The sequence below is a fragment of the Prionailurus bengalensis genome, chromosome A2, assembly GCF_016509475.1.
Source record: "Prionailurus bengalensis isolate Pbe53 chromosome A2, Fcat_Pben_1.1_paternal_pri, whole genome shotgun sequence".
Lineage (NCBI taxonomy): Eukaryota > Metazoa > Chordata > Mammalia > Carnivora > Felidae > Prionailurus > Prionailurus bengalensis.
Genome location: NC_057348.1, coordinates 162883238 through 162899902, shown reverse-complemented (window position 1 = coordinate 162899902; position 16665 = coordinate 162883238). Strand labels below are relative to the sequence as shown.

Here is a 16665-nt window from a genome sequence, read left to right as displayed (position 1 = left end):
CCAAAGTAGAGATTATTGTTAATAATACTTTTTGAATAAACACAGCAGATAAACTCGAGGAGCAAAGTAACAGTTGGTGTTTATTGAGCACTCGCCATGTGCCAGGCATGCTCGCGGGCACTTAACATGGATCACATTTGGTCCTCACAGCCGCCCTGGCAGACAGGTACCATGACCATACCCGCTTTAGAGATGAAGACACCGAGGCCCCCGAATTTAGGGGACGGGCTCAAGGTTGCACTGTTAATGGGAAGAGGCAGGATTTGCACCACGGCCCCCGGCCCAGGGCCCATGCTTCCAACCACTGCACGGCCCCCACCCACCTCTGTGTCCGCACTCCACCCCCAGACACCTTAGTCCCGGCCCCAGGAGAGGAGTTAGACTGGCTCAAAGCGTTGCCTTCCCAGAATGGAAGGCTCTAGGACTGTAGTTCTGCTCTTTTCAAGCAGACGAGAGTGGTGTCTCTCTCTCTCTCTCTCTCCCTCTCTCCTACTTCAGATTTTTGATTGCCCCCGGCTGAAGTTTTCTGAGATTCCCCAGCGCCTCACAGCTCTGCTGTTGCCCCCTGACCCAATTGTCATCAACCACGTCATCAGGTGAGGCCCCAGCTTGCTCCTCAGCCCAGGGAGTCATTGCCGTCCTGCCCTCCCTCTCCCCACCCCCACCCCCCACCAGTCTGCCCCTGGGGCCCCTGGCCTCTGTGGCAGCAGCACGGACACCAAGGCCTGGACTTCCCTGGCAGCGTGGACCCGTCGGACCAGAAGAAGACGGCGTGCTATGACATTGATGTGGAGGTGGAGGAGCCCCTGAAGGGACAGATGAGCAGCTTCCTTCTGTCCACGGCCAACCAGCAGGAGATCAGCGCTCTGGACAGTAAGGTGGGGCCCGAGCCCAGAGCTGGAGTGGGACATTAACCCGGAAATGACAAAATACAGACAACAGACGAGAGCATAGGCCCATGGAGAGATTGGGGGGGGGGGGGGGCACGTGGCCCTCCCCTCGCTACTCGGAGCTCTGCCCATCCCCCATTCTCTGGGGCTGCAGAGGCGTCAGGGACCTGAGGGACTGTCCTTCAAAGGGACGCAGCAAATCCCCCCCCTTCCCGCCTCCCCCACATCCCCATGGCCAGGTGAAAGCGTCTGTCTTTCTACCTGCAGATCCATGAGACGATTGAGTCCATAAACCAGCTCAAGATCCAGAGGGACTTCATGCTAAGCTTCTCCAGAGACCCCAAAGGCTACATCCAAGACCTGCTCCGCTCCCAGAGCCGGGACCTCAAGGTGAAGGGGACTCAGGGAGCACTGGATGGAAGACAAGCATATTGGGAAGACAATAAATGTTGTCACACGCGGGCCGGAGGGGGTCCGGGCTCACGGCTGACCCCGTCGCTTCCTCCCAGGTGATGACGGACGTGGCAGGCAACCCTGAGGAGGAGCGCCGGGCTGAGTTTTACCACCAGCCCTGGTCCCAGGAAGCCGTCAGCCGCTATTTCTACTGCAAGGTGTGGATGGGGCCCGTGTCCCTCAGGCCTCCCCCTCTCACTGCAAGAGAAGTCCCGCTTCTCAGCCACTTCTACCAACCCCCTCACCACAGAGGAGCCCTCCCTGCTCCCAAAGGCTCTTCCAGGGTGGCTGGGTGGCTGGGACTGTCCTGTCACTCACCAGCAACAGCGTAACCTGCCAGTACTCTTATTTCTCTAAAGATCCAGCAGCGCCGGCAGGAGCTGGAGCAGTCGCTGGTCGTGCGCACCACCTAGGAGCCCCTGCGGAGGAGCACCACCGAGGGCCTCTGGGCCGGGCCTGCCCTGCCCCCGGGCTCTGCCATCGCCCCTCTGACGCCTTCCGGGTGAGGCAGGGGAATGATTAAAGCTCATGCATCTGAGAGCAGCCTCGTGTGTCATTGGCAACCGGGGAGGAAGGACAAGGGGGAAGGCGGCGGGTCCCTCTGGGAAGCCTCCCTACCCCCTCCCTCAGATTCTCCTCCTGACTCCATTTCCCCTAGACCTAAAAACAGTTTGGCAGAAGACACTTTTAATAACGTTTTCTTATTAAAAAAAAAAAAAAATACAGCAACAAGCTCTCCATCTGTCCGTCCATCTTGCCTTGCCCTTCCCGGGGCTGCGGCAGAGAGGGGAACTCCACAGAGGGGCCGGGCCCGGGGCGCGCTAGGTGCTGTTGGCCTGCTCCTGCTCGAACAGAGCCATGGCGAGCTGGGCGCGGCCCCCCAGCCCCTCCAGGTTGCTGAGGCGGCAGCGGTGATAGAGCTCCTCGCTGAGCCGGGGGCTGCAGTCTCGCAGGGAGAACTTCTGCACCAGCCCTGGCTCCACGGCCCGGAAGAGGTGGAGCCCTGAGAACCGGAGGAAAACATCCATCACCTCCAGCCCCTCCAGGGCTTCCTCCTCTTCCTGGCCTGCCAGTTCCCCGGCCAGGCGGGCTCGGGCCGCCAGGTAGTCGGCGTTGTAGAAGCAACCCTCCGCGGAAGCCTGCCGGTCAAACCTGCCTCCTACGGGAGCCCCCCGGGAAGGGTCGGCACCGGGAGGGGACGGGGGGTCGGGGCCAGCCCCCGGGGGCCCCGCGGGAGATCTCTGTGGTGCCAGGGCAGGGTTGAACTCCTGGAAATGCACTGGGAAGAAGGCCTGCCAGCCGGAGATAGCATTCATGCGGCAGCGGTTGAGGACTTCGGGCCCCGGCCTGGTCCACACGGTGGTGAGGAAGAAAAGCGTGTCCACGGGGTGCTTCTTAGAGACCACGTCCATGAGCCGCACCTGGGAAGGGGCCTCCGCGCGCACGGCGAGCCAGGCCAGCCTTGTCCCGGGGTGCCGCCGCTCTAACTCGGCCGCCGCGGCCTTCACCCCGAGAAATGGGTCCGGGGCCCCCCGGCCACCGTCCCGAGGTCCGTAGACCAGCAACAGGGTGAGCAGCGCGTGCTCTCGCGGCTCCAGAACACTGGCTGCAAAGGCCTCGAGGAAAGCGAGGGCGGCGGCGGCTTCGGCCACCGGGAGTGGCAGCACCAGCTGCACGCGGGTGGCCTCGGTGACGTAGGGCATGGGCAGGATTTCCACCCGGCTCAGGGGCCGCAGCAGGCTGACCCTGCGGGCCAGGGCCCGCCGGTGCCCGCGCTGCGTCACGGCCTCCAGCAGCAGGTCCAGGGTGTACTCCATGCCCCGCGCCGGGTCGAAGCGCCGGTACCCGTTGAGCAGCCGCTGCTTCTGGAAGCGCAGGCGGGGCTGATAGCGCCGATTCAGCTGCTCCAGGGCCGTCTCCACGGCGTCACCCACGTCCGCCCTGCTCGCCCCCTGCAGCGGGCACTTGGGGGACCCATCTGCGCAGGAGAAGGTATGCTGCTCCGTGAAGTAGTCCCAGCCCAGCACCTCAAATCGAGAGTGTGGGGTGAAAGGGGCCGGGAGCCCAATGGGCCAGCTCAGCCCTGCCTCGCCCTCGGGGGTCAGCACGGTCAGGTTCTGGATCTGAGCCTAGGGTGGGAGGGATGCACAGTTAGTGCCCTCTAGGTCGTCAGAACCCAGCCAGGTTCCAGCGTCCTGGCTTTGGAGCTCTGTCCTGACTCTGTCAACACTTAGTGAGGTGCCCCCTTGGCTAACCGCTCAATTCCTCGTTCTTTCCGTCCTTGTCTGTGAAACGCAGAAAGCATAGGGATCATAACGCACCTTACACAGCTGCTGTGAGAAGGAAGCGGTGGGAAATGTGCTTTTGCAGAGATTAAAGCTCGCAGCCTTTCTCTCCAGGCCCAGAGTACGTCCTCTTCGTAATGGAACCTTGGCTTTCACCTGTATGCCACCTCTGACACCCCCCACTCCCCACAATCAACTGGAGGGTTCTTCCACATCTACCCTTGGGCTTCTGAAGGACAGTGCTAGAGATTTAGGGCTTCCTGGGCTTCCGCTCCTCCGGTGGAGAGGCACAACTGGAGAGAAGCTGAAGTGATCGTGTCTAAGTGCTATACTGAGCCCTGCTCCTCATAGTTCGCCTGCAAACACTTTTAACCACATCAAAGTCGAACCAGGGGCTTATCTCACGAGTGACCTGGGTCCCCGAGGGTCCCTTCTCCTTGGAGTTGTTTCACGCTTCCACCCCGCCAGCCTCCCCTCTCACTCAGCTGCCTGCTCACTGTGACCCCGGACGCCTGAAGCCCCCCGACCTCCAGCCGTGGGCCCGGGCTCACCTGCAGTTGCTCTATTTCGCTGTACGCCCGCTCCAGCTCCAGAGCGCTGAAGCGTTTATGGAGCCTGTACATGAGGGTTCCCTCGGAGACAGGGTGCACTGCGAAGGCACTCAGGAAAGCCGAGCTCCCCTCCTTCTCAGGGTCCCTATTTTTGGCCAGCTCAAAGGAACGATACTGCTGCCCCTAAAGGGACCAATCAGACCAATCAGTGCCACACACGGAGGGCTGCCCGTCCCAACCACGCTTAACCGAACTCAGCATTCATGCTTTTTACTGCCGCCATCACGACGGAGAGCAGGAGCTCATTCCGGTGTTCCCTGAAACTTGGCCTTAGTCTTGCTACTGGATTCGGGAAAAAAGAATGTTAGGTAGGCAATTAAAGAAGGACCCCACTGCTTCCAGGGAACGAAAGGCATGAGCCAGCAAGGACTCCCACTACTCTGGTTTACTGTACTCCCTGTGACAGTGGCCATCTCTAGGACATTCCCAGATCGCTTACGACTGTGCATGTGTCAGAGGAGGGGGTGAAGGGCGGCGGGGGGGGGGTGGTGGTGGTGGTGGTGATGGGAGGAGCTGGCGAGCAGGGGCACCTTTCTACCTTGCTCGGAGGGTCCCCGGCAAGATGCCACCTTTGACGGCCCCGGGGTTCTAGCCAGGGTCGGCGGCTAGGAAGGACAAAACCCCAAGGTGCTGCTGGGAAGGAGGCAGCCGCAGCCACCCCGGAGACCAATCGCTCAGCCACTACCAACTGTCAGGGGCCAAGATTGACTCGAAAGGGCTGTCACCTGGTGCTGCGAGACACAGCCGATGCCTAGAGAGTCGATGAGGCAGCGGCCGAGCCACTCATCGGGACGGGCACTGAGAATGTCTCCTCGGCAGCCATCCAGATGTGGCCGCAATCGGAGCAGGAGACTCCGTGACAACAGGTAGCCAAAGCCCCCATGGCAGTACCGAGCCTGCTCGCCGGCGCCGATAAACTCCTCCGCTCGGCCCAAGTACAGGTCTTGGTTGATGCTGAGGTGGCCAGCAAGGGCTGCCAGGCGGGGGGCCTGGACATACGTGTCATCCTGCATGATGAAGAACCAGTCGTAGTCGGCCCCAAAGTGTGTGTGAAGGTGGCGCAGGGTCTCTGACATGAGCCAGGCCGGCCGTTCGTCCCCGTGAGATACCACCTGCATGCCCGCAGGAGTCCGGGCCCCCCGCTGCCCCGTGAAGTACAATAATCGAGGGAAGTGGTGGGCCACCGTGCGGTTGACGGCCACAGCCAGAGTGGACAGGGTGGCCCGGGAAGTCAGGACAGCCACCAGCAACCGCTCCCGAGAGCCCAGCTCCGTCTGGATGTACCGAGTCCTGCGGAGGGACCAGCATGCCAGGGGTCAACTCCTTATATCTTTAGGAGCCCAGTCTGCCCAGCATACACATCCCTCTAGTAATGAGTGGGTTGGGGTTGAGAAAAGAGGAGAGAGACACCTCCTCGCTAACATTAATGAGCTACTACAGTGAGCGTCCGCTGACACTGGAATTCATTTGGGGACGGGTCTAAGGATAGATTAGATGGTAAGACGTGATTCCTGCCCCGTTTAAAAAACATCCAACACTAACTTAACACCAATGAGTGAGACCTTCTTAGACCTGAGAAGGGAAAAATAGAAACAAATCATGATGGGTAATAAGGCAAACAATTGCTCTGGGAGCCTAACAGTGATTACCAGCGAAGGCAGAGACAAGGACTTAGAGCAGCGCTCAAGTGGGGTCTGGGGGCTACGTACACACATAGCTCTCACCTGAGCACCTTCTTGTAGGGCTTGTTGGGATCCCTGTAGTAAGGGACAATCCGGGGTTTGAAGTCTTCATCACTTTGGTCGAGTCCAGTTCTGGAGTCTGGATTATGTGGCACTCCTGGTTCCCCCACGGCCTCTACACAGGGATCTTCTCCCTCACCCTGGATCCAGGAAACCCGCAAGAGGCTCAGGCTGCACCCCAGAGACAGCCCGAGGATGAGGGGCAGCGCTGGTCGCAGCAGAGCCAACAGGGAACTCAGGCGCATGGTGGCAGGCCCTGCCACGTGCATGCCCCGGAGGGGACCGCCTCAAGGATCAATCAGTAGGTTGATGGGTGTCGGGCCAGTAGTAGGCGTATGGTTTTTATCCAGGAAGCCTGGGGTCAATGAGGTCAACGACACAGCAAGGTTGCCAGGACTGCTGCCAGGCCCAGCATCCCCAGGAAGCATATGCCTGGGCTTCAGTCCTCAAGGTGCCGGATTTAACCCTTCGTCTAAATGGCAGTAAGTATTAGAGTCAATTTCACCCACTAATGTGCTTATGGTCTGTCTTCCAGAATGACGAGGAAACAAAACTCAATCCTGCCAAATCTAACCCAGAAAGAAGGACTACATGCATCTGTAGACTGGATCTAAGTGGAGACAGCAGAAGCGAGTAAAGAAGGGGCTGGGGCCAAAGGCATGCTCCATCAAAATAACAGCCTCAACTCCAACAGCCTGTGTCGGTAGGCCTTTGTCAAAGGGCCCCTGGCTGGGGGCACGTTGCTCACTCAATGTACCAAAGGGGGTGCCGACTAGCTATTGAAGGCGAGCCCAAGGGAAGGGTTAAGGGCCTCTCCCTACCCTACTCCTGAGTGTTACGGAAACACACAGCTAGAGTAACCCCTCCTCCCAGTTGGGAGTGGTCAGGAGCCACCGCCATGGTGCACAGTTCTGCCCACCCAAGTGAGGTGGACAGATACGCTGAATCAGCACGGAGAGCCTCTCAGAGGAGCACAATGGCTGATGGAGCCATTTTGCAGGGCATCCTTCTCTGAATCCCAGCTGCTGAGAGGCTGGTGCTGCCCACCTTCCTCTGTGAAGAGACGACGAGCAAATGATGGTGACTCTGGCTGTGTAAGAGCAATTCGGTGTCTGGTTTTACCAGGGCCCCAGGGCCCCAAGCCAAACCAAAGTGGGGAGACGAGAAGCTAGAGACAACACACGGCTCCTGCAAAAGCAAACGGAGGCTCGGCTGGCTTGGGAAGTGACCTCTGCCAAGGACCAGACCCCCTACTCTATCTGCTTCTCAGCGATCAGAGGCCAGCTCCAGCCCTGGAAAGAAGGCCCAAAGCGAGTTTTAGCTGTTAGTCTCCAAACAGAAATAAAACCGGCTGCGTCACGGAACTGTCGAGGAGGGGCTGGGGGACTCGGCTGGGTTTGTTCCGGCGGAGGCAATGCAGGTTCGCGGCTGGGACCGGAGGGCAAAGACCCCGTTACCAGGCCCGTCGGCGGGGCAAAGGCCCTGCCTGCGCCAGCGGACGAAGGAGAGCAGGCACACCCCGAGGCCCGCCGGGGGAGGCCCTGCAGCAGGGCCGGGGGGGAGGCGGCGGACCGGTAAAGGCGGCCCAGGTGTGGTCCACGCGGCCAGGACCGTCCTGGGGGGAGCAGGGACGAGGGCGCGGGAGTGGGACCTGCTCCTGTCCTCGGAAGCGGCGCCCCTGTGGCCCCCGCAGGGGGAAGGGCGGGGAAAGGGGAACAAACCCCAGTGCCCAACCGAGGCGCCGGCTCCGCCGCTGCAGCCGCTGCCACCTCACAGCCCGGCCCGCGCCTTCCTCTTCCGCTCGCCGTCAGTCCCGGTCTCTATGGTGACCGCATCCGGTCGCTCGCTCCGCCTCCGCCGTCTCGGTGGTCTCCCCGCCCCACTCCTCGCAGTGCGCAGCCGCGGTGCGGGTGACGTGTCCGCCCGGCCAGGCACCCGCCCCCAAGAGCGAGCGTGCGTTCCACGGACGCCGATACGAGTGGCCTGGAAGGTGCCCCACGTCTTCAACCTCCACTGTTACCTGCCTTGGGGGAAAAAATGCCCTCCTCCTCCTCCATGGGCGCGCCCCTGCCTCCTCCTCGACTTCTCCCCGTTATTACAGAAATGTTTGTTGTCTGCCTACTAAGTTGCAGGCCGTCGTTGTAAGTACGGAGTGAACCAGCGGTGGAGAGGTGGGCGTGGTCCCTGCCCTCAGGGAGCTGAGAGTTGAGCGAGACAAGGATGAAACACACACTGTCGTACCGAAAATAGGCGCTTCGGTAGAAATCTCAACCTGGCACAGGTACCATTGCAGAAAGTAGAGCCCAGTGGAAAAGCCTGACAAAAGGAATTAAATTAGACTGGGAGTTCGGGAACGCTGAGATCCAAAGAGTCAGTGTGTTACCCAGACAAAAAGTGGAGAGTTTTCTGGGCAAAAAGCAGAGCGCACAGGCGCTGAAAGACGAAAGCTGGTACCGTAGAGAAGAACTGAGGAGGCCAGCGCCAGGGGAGGCCGGAGGGCAGGCAAGGCCTTCAAAGGACCACCGCGGGTTCCCAGCCAGGATGGAACATTCCTAATAGGCAATTTGCAGGTGGACGGGGACAATCTTGTCATATGATTTGGCGGGGGGGGGGGGGGGGTTGGGGAGCCAAGAATGCTGGGTATCCCAGGGGCACCTGGGTGGCTCAGTTGGTTGAGTCTCCGACTTGGGCTCAGGTCATGATCTCAGGGCTCGTGAGTTCGAGCCCCACATGGGGCTCTGTGCTGACAGCTCAGAGCTTGGAGTCTGCTTCGGATTCTGTGTCTTCCTCTCTCTCTGCCCCTCCCCTGCTCACTCTCTTTCTCAAAAATAAATAAAAACTTTAAAAATTAAAAAAAAAAAGTGCTAGATATGCTGCACGTTGTAGGACAGTGTCATGCATGACTCATCTGCCCTACACAGCTTTCAAATGTCCTTCTAAAGATTCATGTAAGTGAAAAAAAAAAGTTATAATTAATCCTTGAGCCTGTGTTTTATATATAGAAACAAAGTGATTTTGCAGGGTTGTAACGTGCTGAATTTTCAAGCAATGTAACTATCACGTAAATAGAAGCTAGTACTTTGTGTCATTCAGGAATTTACTAAGCAGTTACTATTTTGGAGGGGCACCTGGGTGGTTCAGTTCCTTAAGCATCCGACTTCAGCTCAGGTCCTGAGCTCCAGGCTGGTCAGTTTGAGCTCCGCGTTGGGCTCTGTGCTGACAGCTCAGAGCCTGGAGCCTGCTTCCGATTCTGTGTCTCCCTCTCTCTGCCCCTCCCCCACCCACACTCTGTCTGTCTCTCTCTCTTTCAAAAATAAATAAAACATTAAAAAATGTTTTTAAAAAGTCACAGTTTTGGAGAACTATATCACAGTAACATCACTCATGGTGTTCTGTATGCATTTGTGCTGTCACATTCAAGGTGATCCTATGTACAGGTACAAATATATGACTATGTTTTCTAGCATACTGAAATAACAATTATTGGAAAGGATTTCCTTTTCTTTCTTCCGTTATGGTGAAGCACCTGGGCGGCTCAGTCAGTTTAGCGTCGGACTCTTGGTTTCGGCTCAGGTCATGATCTCTGTTTATGGGTTCAAACCCCTCATCGGGCTCTGTGCTGACAGTGAGCAGCCTGCTTGAGATGCTCTCTCCCCCTCTGTCTCTCTGTCCCTCCCACACACACTCTCTCTCTTTCCCTTCCTCTCAAATAAATAAAAACTTTTTTTTAAAAGTTTGCTATTAAAAGGCAACATTGGGGCTGGTAGAGTTAAGGACCACCATTCTAGGAAATACATAAAATAGGAGTTACCAGCATTTGTTATCCTTTACTGTTTTCAGTTTTCTCCTCAAGTAGTCTGCAATTTGATCTCCCCTGAACAACTGACACTTAATAGGTGGTAAGTGAATGATTTGTTAGAATAGACTCTGGGAAGCAGAGTAGGGATGCTCACCTTGAAGCTGGAAGATACAGATTCCAGACCAGTGTTGTCCAACAGAAATATAATGTGAACCATATATGTAGTTTTTAATTTTCTAGCAGTCACATTTTTTAAAACAAAAAGAAGTGACATTAATTTTAATAATATATATTATTAAATAGATCAAAATATTATTTCAACCTGTAATCAATATAACAAATTGAGATATTTTACTTTTTTTTTTCACATGCAATCTTTCTTGTTTTATTTTTAATTCCAGTGTAACTAACATTTATTGTTATATGAGTCTCAGGTGTGCAAAATAGTGATTTAACAATTGTATACATTACTCAGTACTCATTATAAGTGTACTCTTAATCTCCATCACCTGTTTCACTCACCCCTGCACCCTCTCCCCTCTGAATACCATCAGTTTGTTCTCTGTAGTTGAGTCTGTTTTTTGTTTGTCTCTTTTTTTCTTTGATCATTTGTTTCTCAAATTCCACACGAGTGAAATCATGTGCTATGCTGTGTCTTTCTCTGACTTACTTGCTTCAGTTAACATTATATCCTCTAGCTCCATCCACGTTGTTGCAAATGGCAAGATTTCATTCTTTTTTTAAAAAATTTTTTAATGTTTATTTATTTTTGAGACAGAGACAGAGCGTAAATAGGGGAGGGTCAGAGAGAGGGAGACACAGAATCGGAAGCAGGCTTCAGGCTCTGAGCTGTCAGCACAGAGCCCGACGCGGGGCTCGCACTCACGAACTGTGAGATCATGACCTGAGCCGAAGTCGGAGGCTCAACCGACTGAACCACCCAGGTGCCCCAAGATTTCATTCTTTTTATGGCTGAGTAATATTCCACTGTGTGTGTGTGTGTGTGTGTGTGTGTGTGTGCATATCACATTTTCTTTACCCATCCATTTATCAATGGGTACTTGGCATTGCTTCCATAACTTGGCTATTGTAAATAATGTTGCAGTAAACATAGAGGTGCATGTATCTTTTCAAATTAGGGTTTTCATTTTCCTTAGGTAAATACCCAATACTGGAATTATTAAATCATATGGTAATTCTATTTTTAATGTTTTGAGGAAACTCCATACTGTTTTCCAGAGTGGCTGCACCAGTTTGCATTGCCATCAACAGTGCATGAGGATCCCTTTTTCTCCACATCCTCATCAACATTTGTTGTTTTTTATCCTTTTGATTTTAGGCATTCTGACAAATGGGAGGTGATATCGCATTGTGGTTTTGATTTGAATTTCCCTGGTGATTAGCGATGTTAAGCATCTTTTCATGTGTCCGCTGGCCATTCTCTTTGTGAAAATATCTGCTCGTGTCTTCTGCCCATTTTCTTTTTTTTTTTTTTAATTTTTTTTTTCAACGTTTATTTATTTTTGGGACAGAGAGAGACAGAGCATGAACGGGGGAGGGGCAGAGAGAGAGGGAGACACAGAATCGGAAACAGGCTCCAGGCTCTGAGCCATCAGCCCAGAGCCTGACGCGGGGCTCGAACTCACGGACCGTGAGATCGTGACCTGGCTGAAGTCGGACGCTTAACCGACTGCGCCACCCAGGCGCCCTCTGCCCATTTTCAAAATTGGATTTGGGGTTTTTTTGGTGTTGAGTTTTGTAAGTTCTTTATATATTTTGGATACTAACCCCTTATTGGATATATCATTTACAAATCTCTCATTCGGTGGGTTGTCTTTTGTTTTGTTTATGGTTTCCTTTGCTGTGCAGAATCTTTCTTTTTTGGTATAGTCTCAATTGTTTAGTTTTGCTTTTTGTTTCTCTTGCTGAAAGAGACCTATCTAGAGAAATGTTTCTGTGGCTAATGTCAAAGAGATTACTGCCTATGTTTTCTTCTAGGAATTTTATGGTTTCAGGTCTTACATTTAGGTCTTTAACCCATTTTGAGTTTATTTTTGTGTATAGTTTAAGAAAGTGGTCCTTCTCCTCCCCCTCCTCCTCCTTTTTTTATGTAGCTTTCCACTTTTCCCAACACCATTTGTTGGAGACAGTCTTTTCCCCACTGCATATCCTTGCCTCCTTTGTATCCACGCACGCTCTTGGAAATTAATGATCATTTTACACTTACAGAACATCTCAATTCGGACTAGTCGCATTTCAAGTGCTCCATAGCTACATGTGGCTACTGTCTAACACATTGAACAACATAGTTCCAGACCCTTCTCAGTTACTAAGTTTCTAGGTAGTTCTGGATGAGATATTTCCTTCGTTGGGTCTCAGTTTCTTCATAGTTTATTTTTTAATTTTTTTAAGCAGGCTCTACACCCAATATGGAGTTTGAACTCATGACCTCAAGATCAAGGGTTGCACATTCCATAAACAGAGCCAGCACGTACCCCTGTTTCTTCATATTTTAGAGAGAGTCGGACCAAATGTTTTTGCTTCCAGCACTGACCTTCTGTGATATTTCATACTTGGCAGTTCTTCTTTTCTCCTCTCTACCCACATCTCTCTCTGACTCTCCCTCCCATTTTCCCAATTTCCCCCCACCCATCCCCAGGTCTGTTCCCTGAAAGAGATCCAGCCCTTCCATGCGAATGGCAGAACTCCTCCTAAGTGGCCAATAATTTTTCTAAGCCACTCTTGCTGTGCCGGGGGAGACTCTGCCCAGCAACTGTTGATAATGGGAAATCATGGATGTGATTGGTTGCTATGCAGGTGGCTTCAGAGAAGTAGCTAGTTTGCCTTTCTCTGGCCAGCCCAAGCCATTTTACAAAGCTGAATTTCTGGGACCAGAAGATTCCAGCCTTAAATCCTGGTACTGTCTCCTACCAGCAGTGTTGTTTTATTAACAGCTCTGTGGTTTCATTTCTAATCTGCAAAATGGTAATAATACCCACCTCAGAATTTATTGGGGGGATTAAATGGGATAGCATAGATGTAAGAGCATAATAAATGTTAGTTCTCTGTAACCTGTAACCTGCTTGTAACCACGTGTTTTAATGAGGCTGGGAGAGGGAGGCATATGGTCAACAGTGCTCCCAGGAGGCTAGGTGCTTGAATGAATGATTTTATGTGATCCACAACCATATATAAGTTCTTTGCTCCATAAAGAAAGGCTTTGCAATCAGTTAACTATTGTCTATGTTCTTTACCTAAAACAATGTTCTTGCCCATAGTAGGTGTTTAATATTTGTTAAATATATTAAATAAATATCTAGTGCATACTTAAGTAAGGATTCTATTAGTAGCAGAGTTCAGCTAGCAGAACTCCAGCTAAGTAATAATTAGCCAATTAACAAAAATTAACCTCTAATGTAACAACTGTGTGAGGTAAGTACTATCATCATTCCTGTTTTACAGAGGAGGGTGTATTTTGCCCAAGGTCACACACTGTAAATGATAGAGGAGAGGTCTGAATGAAGGCAGTCTGCCCCCAGAATTCATGGTGTTAGTTATGCTATGTCAAGTGAGCTCCACCTACATACTCGAACAGCATGCATAAGTCACTTCTTTTATGGCACTTATCACCTGAATGTCATGGACTGTTTACTCTTTAAATATTTTTTAAGTGTATATTTATTTTGAGAGAGAGAGAGAGATCGATAGAGCTCGTGCACCAGGGAGGGGCAGAGGGAAAGACAGCACAGAGCCAGACATGGGGCTCAATCTCACAAACTACGATATCATGACCTCAGCCAAAATCAAGAGTCCAACGCTTAACCAACTGAGCCACCGAGGCACCCATTTACTCTTTCAATGTTCCTTCTTAATCGTGAGCTCCCTGAGGTCAGGGAATAACTTGTTTCCATTGCAACTCCAGCATCTAGCTCTGAGCCTAACACACAGTGGGCACTTAATTGGTGGAGGGTCTTGCAGAAAAAGCTATGCTCAAAGGCATGAAGGTATGAAATGGCAAGGCTTACTTGAAATACAAGTATATTCTACTGAAGCATCAAGTTTGAAGAGGAAAACTAGTTCTCTGGAGAGAGGAGTGAGTTTTTTTGTTTTTGTTTTTTAACTCGGGTAGGGCAATTTGGAGAATGTGCTCCAAAGGAGTAAAAGCTTCATTTTGCCTCCCTCCAGCTGTGTCCCTGATGGTGAAGCACCGCTGATCAGAAGCCTGGAGAAGTAACAGGGTCAGTCACAAAGGGCCTGCCTTGTATTTGAGGCCACAAATTTGGGGGTTACAATGTAGGTGAGAAGCCTGAGGGATTTTAAACAGTAAGACTCAAAAGAAAACTAACGGGCAAGGTTACATGTCTAACCAATGATACCGCTGAACTCAGGAAATGGGTCTTTTTTTTTTTTTTTTTTTAACTTCAGAGCTCTTACCACCAGACTTACACGGCTCTGATGGGAATCTAACAATTCTAGAGAGTGTAGGCTAAGCGGCCAACGTTCAGGAAGAACGTTCGGCACCTTCTAAAAGTTTGGCTAACACTAGACCAGCCTGTAAGATCTCAGTTCCAAAAAACGAGGACGCCTTCCTTTCAGGGATTTCTCTGTGCTTCGCATCATCTTCGTAGTGATGCGCCTCCTATTCGGGCCGCCTCTTCCCAGCCGCTTCACTCTTCCTCCCTCTCCCTCCACCTCCCTCCTCTTCTCTCCCATTGTTTCGACCCACTCCCGCCTGATGCCTGCTGGGAAGTGTAGTCCGTCGCCCTGCTGTTTGGGCCGGCTGTTGCGGCCCTAAGAGCTCAGTGCCTCCACAGAACTCGACAGATTTTTCGAGAGGTGGGGTCAAGCCTGGAAGGCCCAGCCCCTTACCGGAGGAGCAGTCTGGGAGTTGCAGTTCCCAGGGCCCGAAGCGGGCAGGCTGGCTGCGGGTTCCCGGACACTAATCCCGCTCCCCCTCCCCCCGCCGGCCTCGCGCCGCCTGATGACATCACGCGGGCCGGGGAGGCCCCTGCCACAGGCGGTAGTTCTCGAGGAGGGGTCTCCCCCCCGGCCGCCGCGCCTGGAGAACAACACTTCCCAGGATCCTGCGCGGCGGCGCGCCGACAGCCGCGCGATGCCGTGATTGGCTGGTGAGCCGGCCGCACGCGGAGGAGCCCAAGGAGCAGCTCTGTTGCGACAGAGGCCGAGCGGCGAGGCCCAGTGAGTTGGGGGAAGGGGCGCCGGGGGGAGGGTGCTGGCCGGTGAGGCGGGGGAGGGAAGGAGAGAAGGAGGAGGGACGGGGTCGAGATGGAGGAGGCGGCGAAGGAGAAGAAAGGGCCGAGGGAGAGACGCTGACGGGCGGGGGCCGGGGGAGGCTCAGGGGATGGTGAGTGAGGAGACCCTGAGGGGACTCACGAGGGGAAGCCGAGCGCGTCCCGGGAAGAAGCTGGGCCCGACGGCTCGGTGGTGTGGAGGGGGGAACGCCGGAGAGGAGGCCTGAGGCGGACGGGAGGAGGAAGCCCGGCAAAGCGAGGCGGCCGGCTGGAGCGCGGAGCGCCAAGTTGTGGGGAAACCGGAGACGGGGATCTGTGTGCCGCGGGGGCAGAACCTGGTCCTTGACTGGAGGCCGTGAAAGGAGGAGCGTTTCCAGAGCGAGGCAGCCCGTGGGGATTGGTGGACGGAGCCTGAGGGAAGAGATGTTAAGATCAGAAGAGCGGCCGGGGACCAGAATTGGCTTGGGAGACCCTGGCAAAATGGGGAGCGGCGAGGCATGGGCGGAGCTGGGGCTCGGCAGCCCGATGGGAAAATTCCCGAGCGGGATGGGGCAGGGCCCAGGCGTTCCGTCGCCAGTTGAGACTTTTGGGGCTCTTTGCCTCCCTGCAGGCTCCCTGAGAACAGTTTCGTACCCCCTGTGGTTCATCACCATGCCCTCTGACCTGGCCAAGAAGAAGGCGGCCAAAAAGAAGGAAGCTGCCAAAGCGCGACAGCGGCCCAGGAAGGGCCACGAAGAGAACGGAGACGCTGTCACAGAACCACAGGTGGCAGAGGAGAAAAGTGAGGCCAATGGCCGAGAGACCACAGGTGAATGGAGGGAGCGGTGGGCTCCTGGGATGGATGGATGGATGGATGGATGGATGGATGGATCCCCCAAGCCCGAGCCAGAGTCCTGACGCTGGCGGCCCTGGAGGATAAGTCTGGTGCCGCAGAACTTGTCACAGTGAACCGAACCAAATTAGAGTGGCAGCTGGTGCCTCCTAGTTATTGATCAGGGAGGCTGCACACAAGGTTCTCACGTAGCTAGTGGCGAACACACCTATGGGTGTTGTGCTGCCTTGCTGCTCCGGGCGCTGCACTGGGAACAGGAGGTCATTTCCTTGCCCTTTTCTCAGTTTCCTGCATTTGTGCACACGGTGGTCAGTGCTCCAGGTTCTTTGCCACGTTGTACCTCTGTCCTTCCAGGGGTAGTGACTGTCCCAAGAGAGGAACGTAGGAACTGTTTCATGGAGTTTTCCTAGCAAAGAGATGCTTTCCTGTTGTTTATATTTGGGGAAATATTTATTGAGCACCTCTCAAGTGCTGGGCACCGCGCTCCGTGCCGACGCAGGATGAACCATCTGCTGACTTACGGTCCAGCTAAGGAAACGTGGCAGTGTGTGATACAGAATTTTCCAGGCCCTTGACCGTCTGTTCCCAGCCTCCTTTTCTGTCCCTCTGAAGATTCCCTGAACAGACCCGCTCTATCCGGACTGTTACTGTCCCTTCACTAGTCACATTTTTGTCCCTTTACACTAAAGTTCTAATACCACGATTTTTGTGCGAGTAGCTACATTTGACATTTTTCTTAGGGCCTAGCTCAGGATAGCAAAACCTTTCCCCCATCAAACCTGACCTTTAAAGTAGTACCAT

The 16665-nt window shown here is 53.7% G+C and overlaps 3 protein-coding genes and 1 long non-coding RNA gene across 12 annotated transcripts in view; 2 read left to right on the top strand and 2 right to left on the bottom strand.

Annotated features, from left to right (window-relative positions):
• SMARCD3 (SWI/SNF related, matrix associated, actin dependent regulator of chromatin, subfamily d, member 3) overlaps positions 1-1881 on the top strand; it is a 30354-nt gene extending 28473 nt beyond the window's left edge. For all 8 annotated transcript variants that reach the window (XM_043589956.1, XM_043589954.1, XM_043589960.1 and 5 more), the window contains 5 exons: positions 499-596; positions 743-878; positions 1158-1280; positions 1400-1501; positions 1703-1881. In XM_043589956.1, the coding sequence (XP_043445891.1) occupies positions 499-596; positions 743-878; positions 1158-1280; positions 1400-1501; positions 1703-1756 (513 nt within the window). In that variant the 3' untranslated portion in view covers positions 1757-1881. The remainder of the gene's footprint in view (positions 1-498; positions 597-742; positions 879-1157; positions 1281-1399; positions 1502-1702) is intronic.
• On the bottom strand, positions 62-7857 carry CHPF2 (chondroitin polymerizing factor 2). The gene is made up of 6 exons (XM_043589948.1): positions 5964-7857; positions 4965-5529; positions 4180-4362; positions 1662-3472; positions 1152-1301; positions 62-897 (listed from the first exon to the last, which is right to left on the bottom strand). The coding sequence occupies exons 1-4, from the start codon at positions 6248-6250 to the stop codon at positions 2165-2167; spliced, it is 2343 nt and encodes a 780-aa protein (XP_043445883.1). The 5' UTR covers positions 6251-7857; the 3' UTR covers positions 62-897; positions 1152-1301; positions 1662-2164.
• LOC122488543 overlaps positions 62-16665 on the bottom strand; it is a 20070-nt gene continuing 3466 nt past the window's right edge. The window contains exon 2 of the long non-coding RNA XR_006298637.1: positions 62-489. This is a non-coding gene — a long non-coding RNA (uncharacterized LOC122488543). The remainder of the gene's footprint in view (positions 490-16665) is intronic.
• The window catches only part of ABCF2 (ATP binding cassette subfamily F member 2), a 15304-nt gene continuing 13407 nt past the window's right edge, over positions 14769-16665 (top strand). The window contains exons 1-2 of one of the 2 annotated variants that reach the window (XM_043589950.1): positions 14769-14979; positions 15643-15840. In XM_043589950.1, coding sequence (XP_043445885.1) covers positions 15684-15840 — 157 coding nt within the window. In that variant the 5' untranslated portion in view covers positions 14769-14979; positions 15643-15683. Of the gene's footprint in view, positions 15146-15642; positions 15841-16665 lie in introns of both variants that reach the window. The other variant, XM_043589951.1, reaches the window with a different exon arrangement.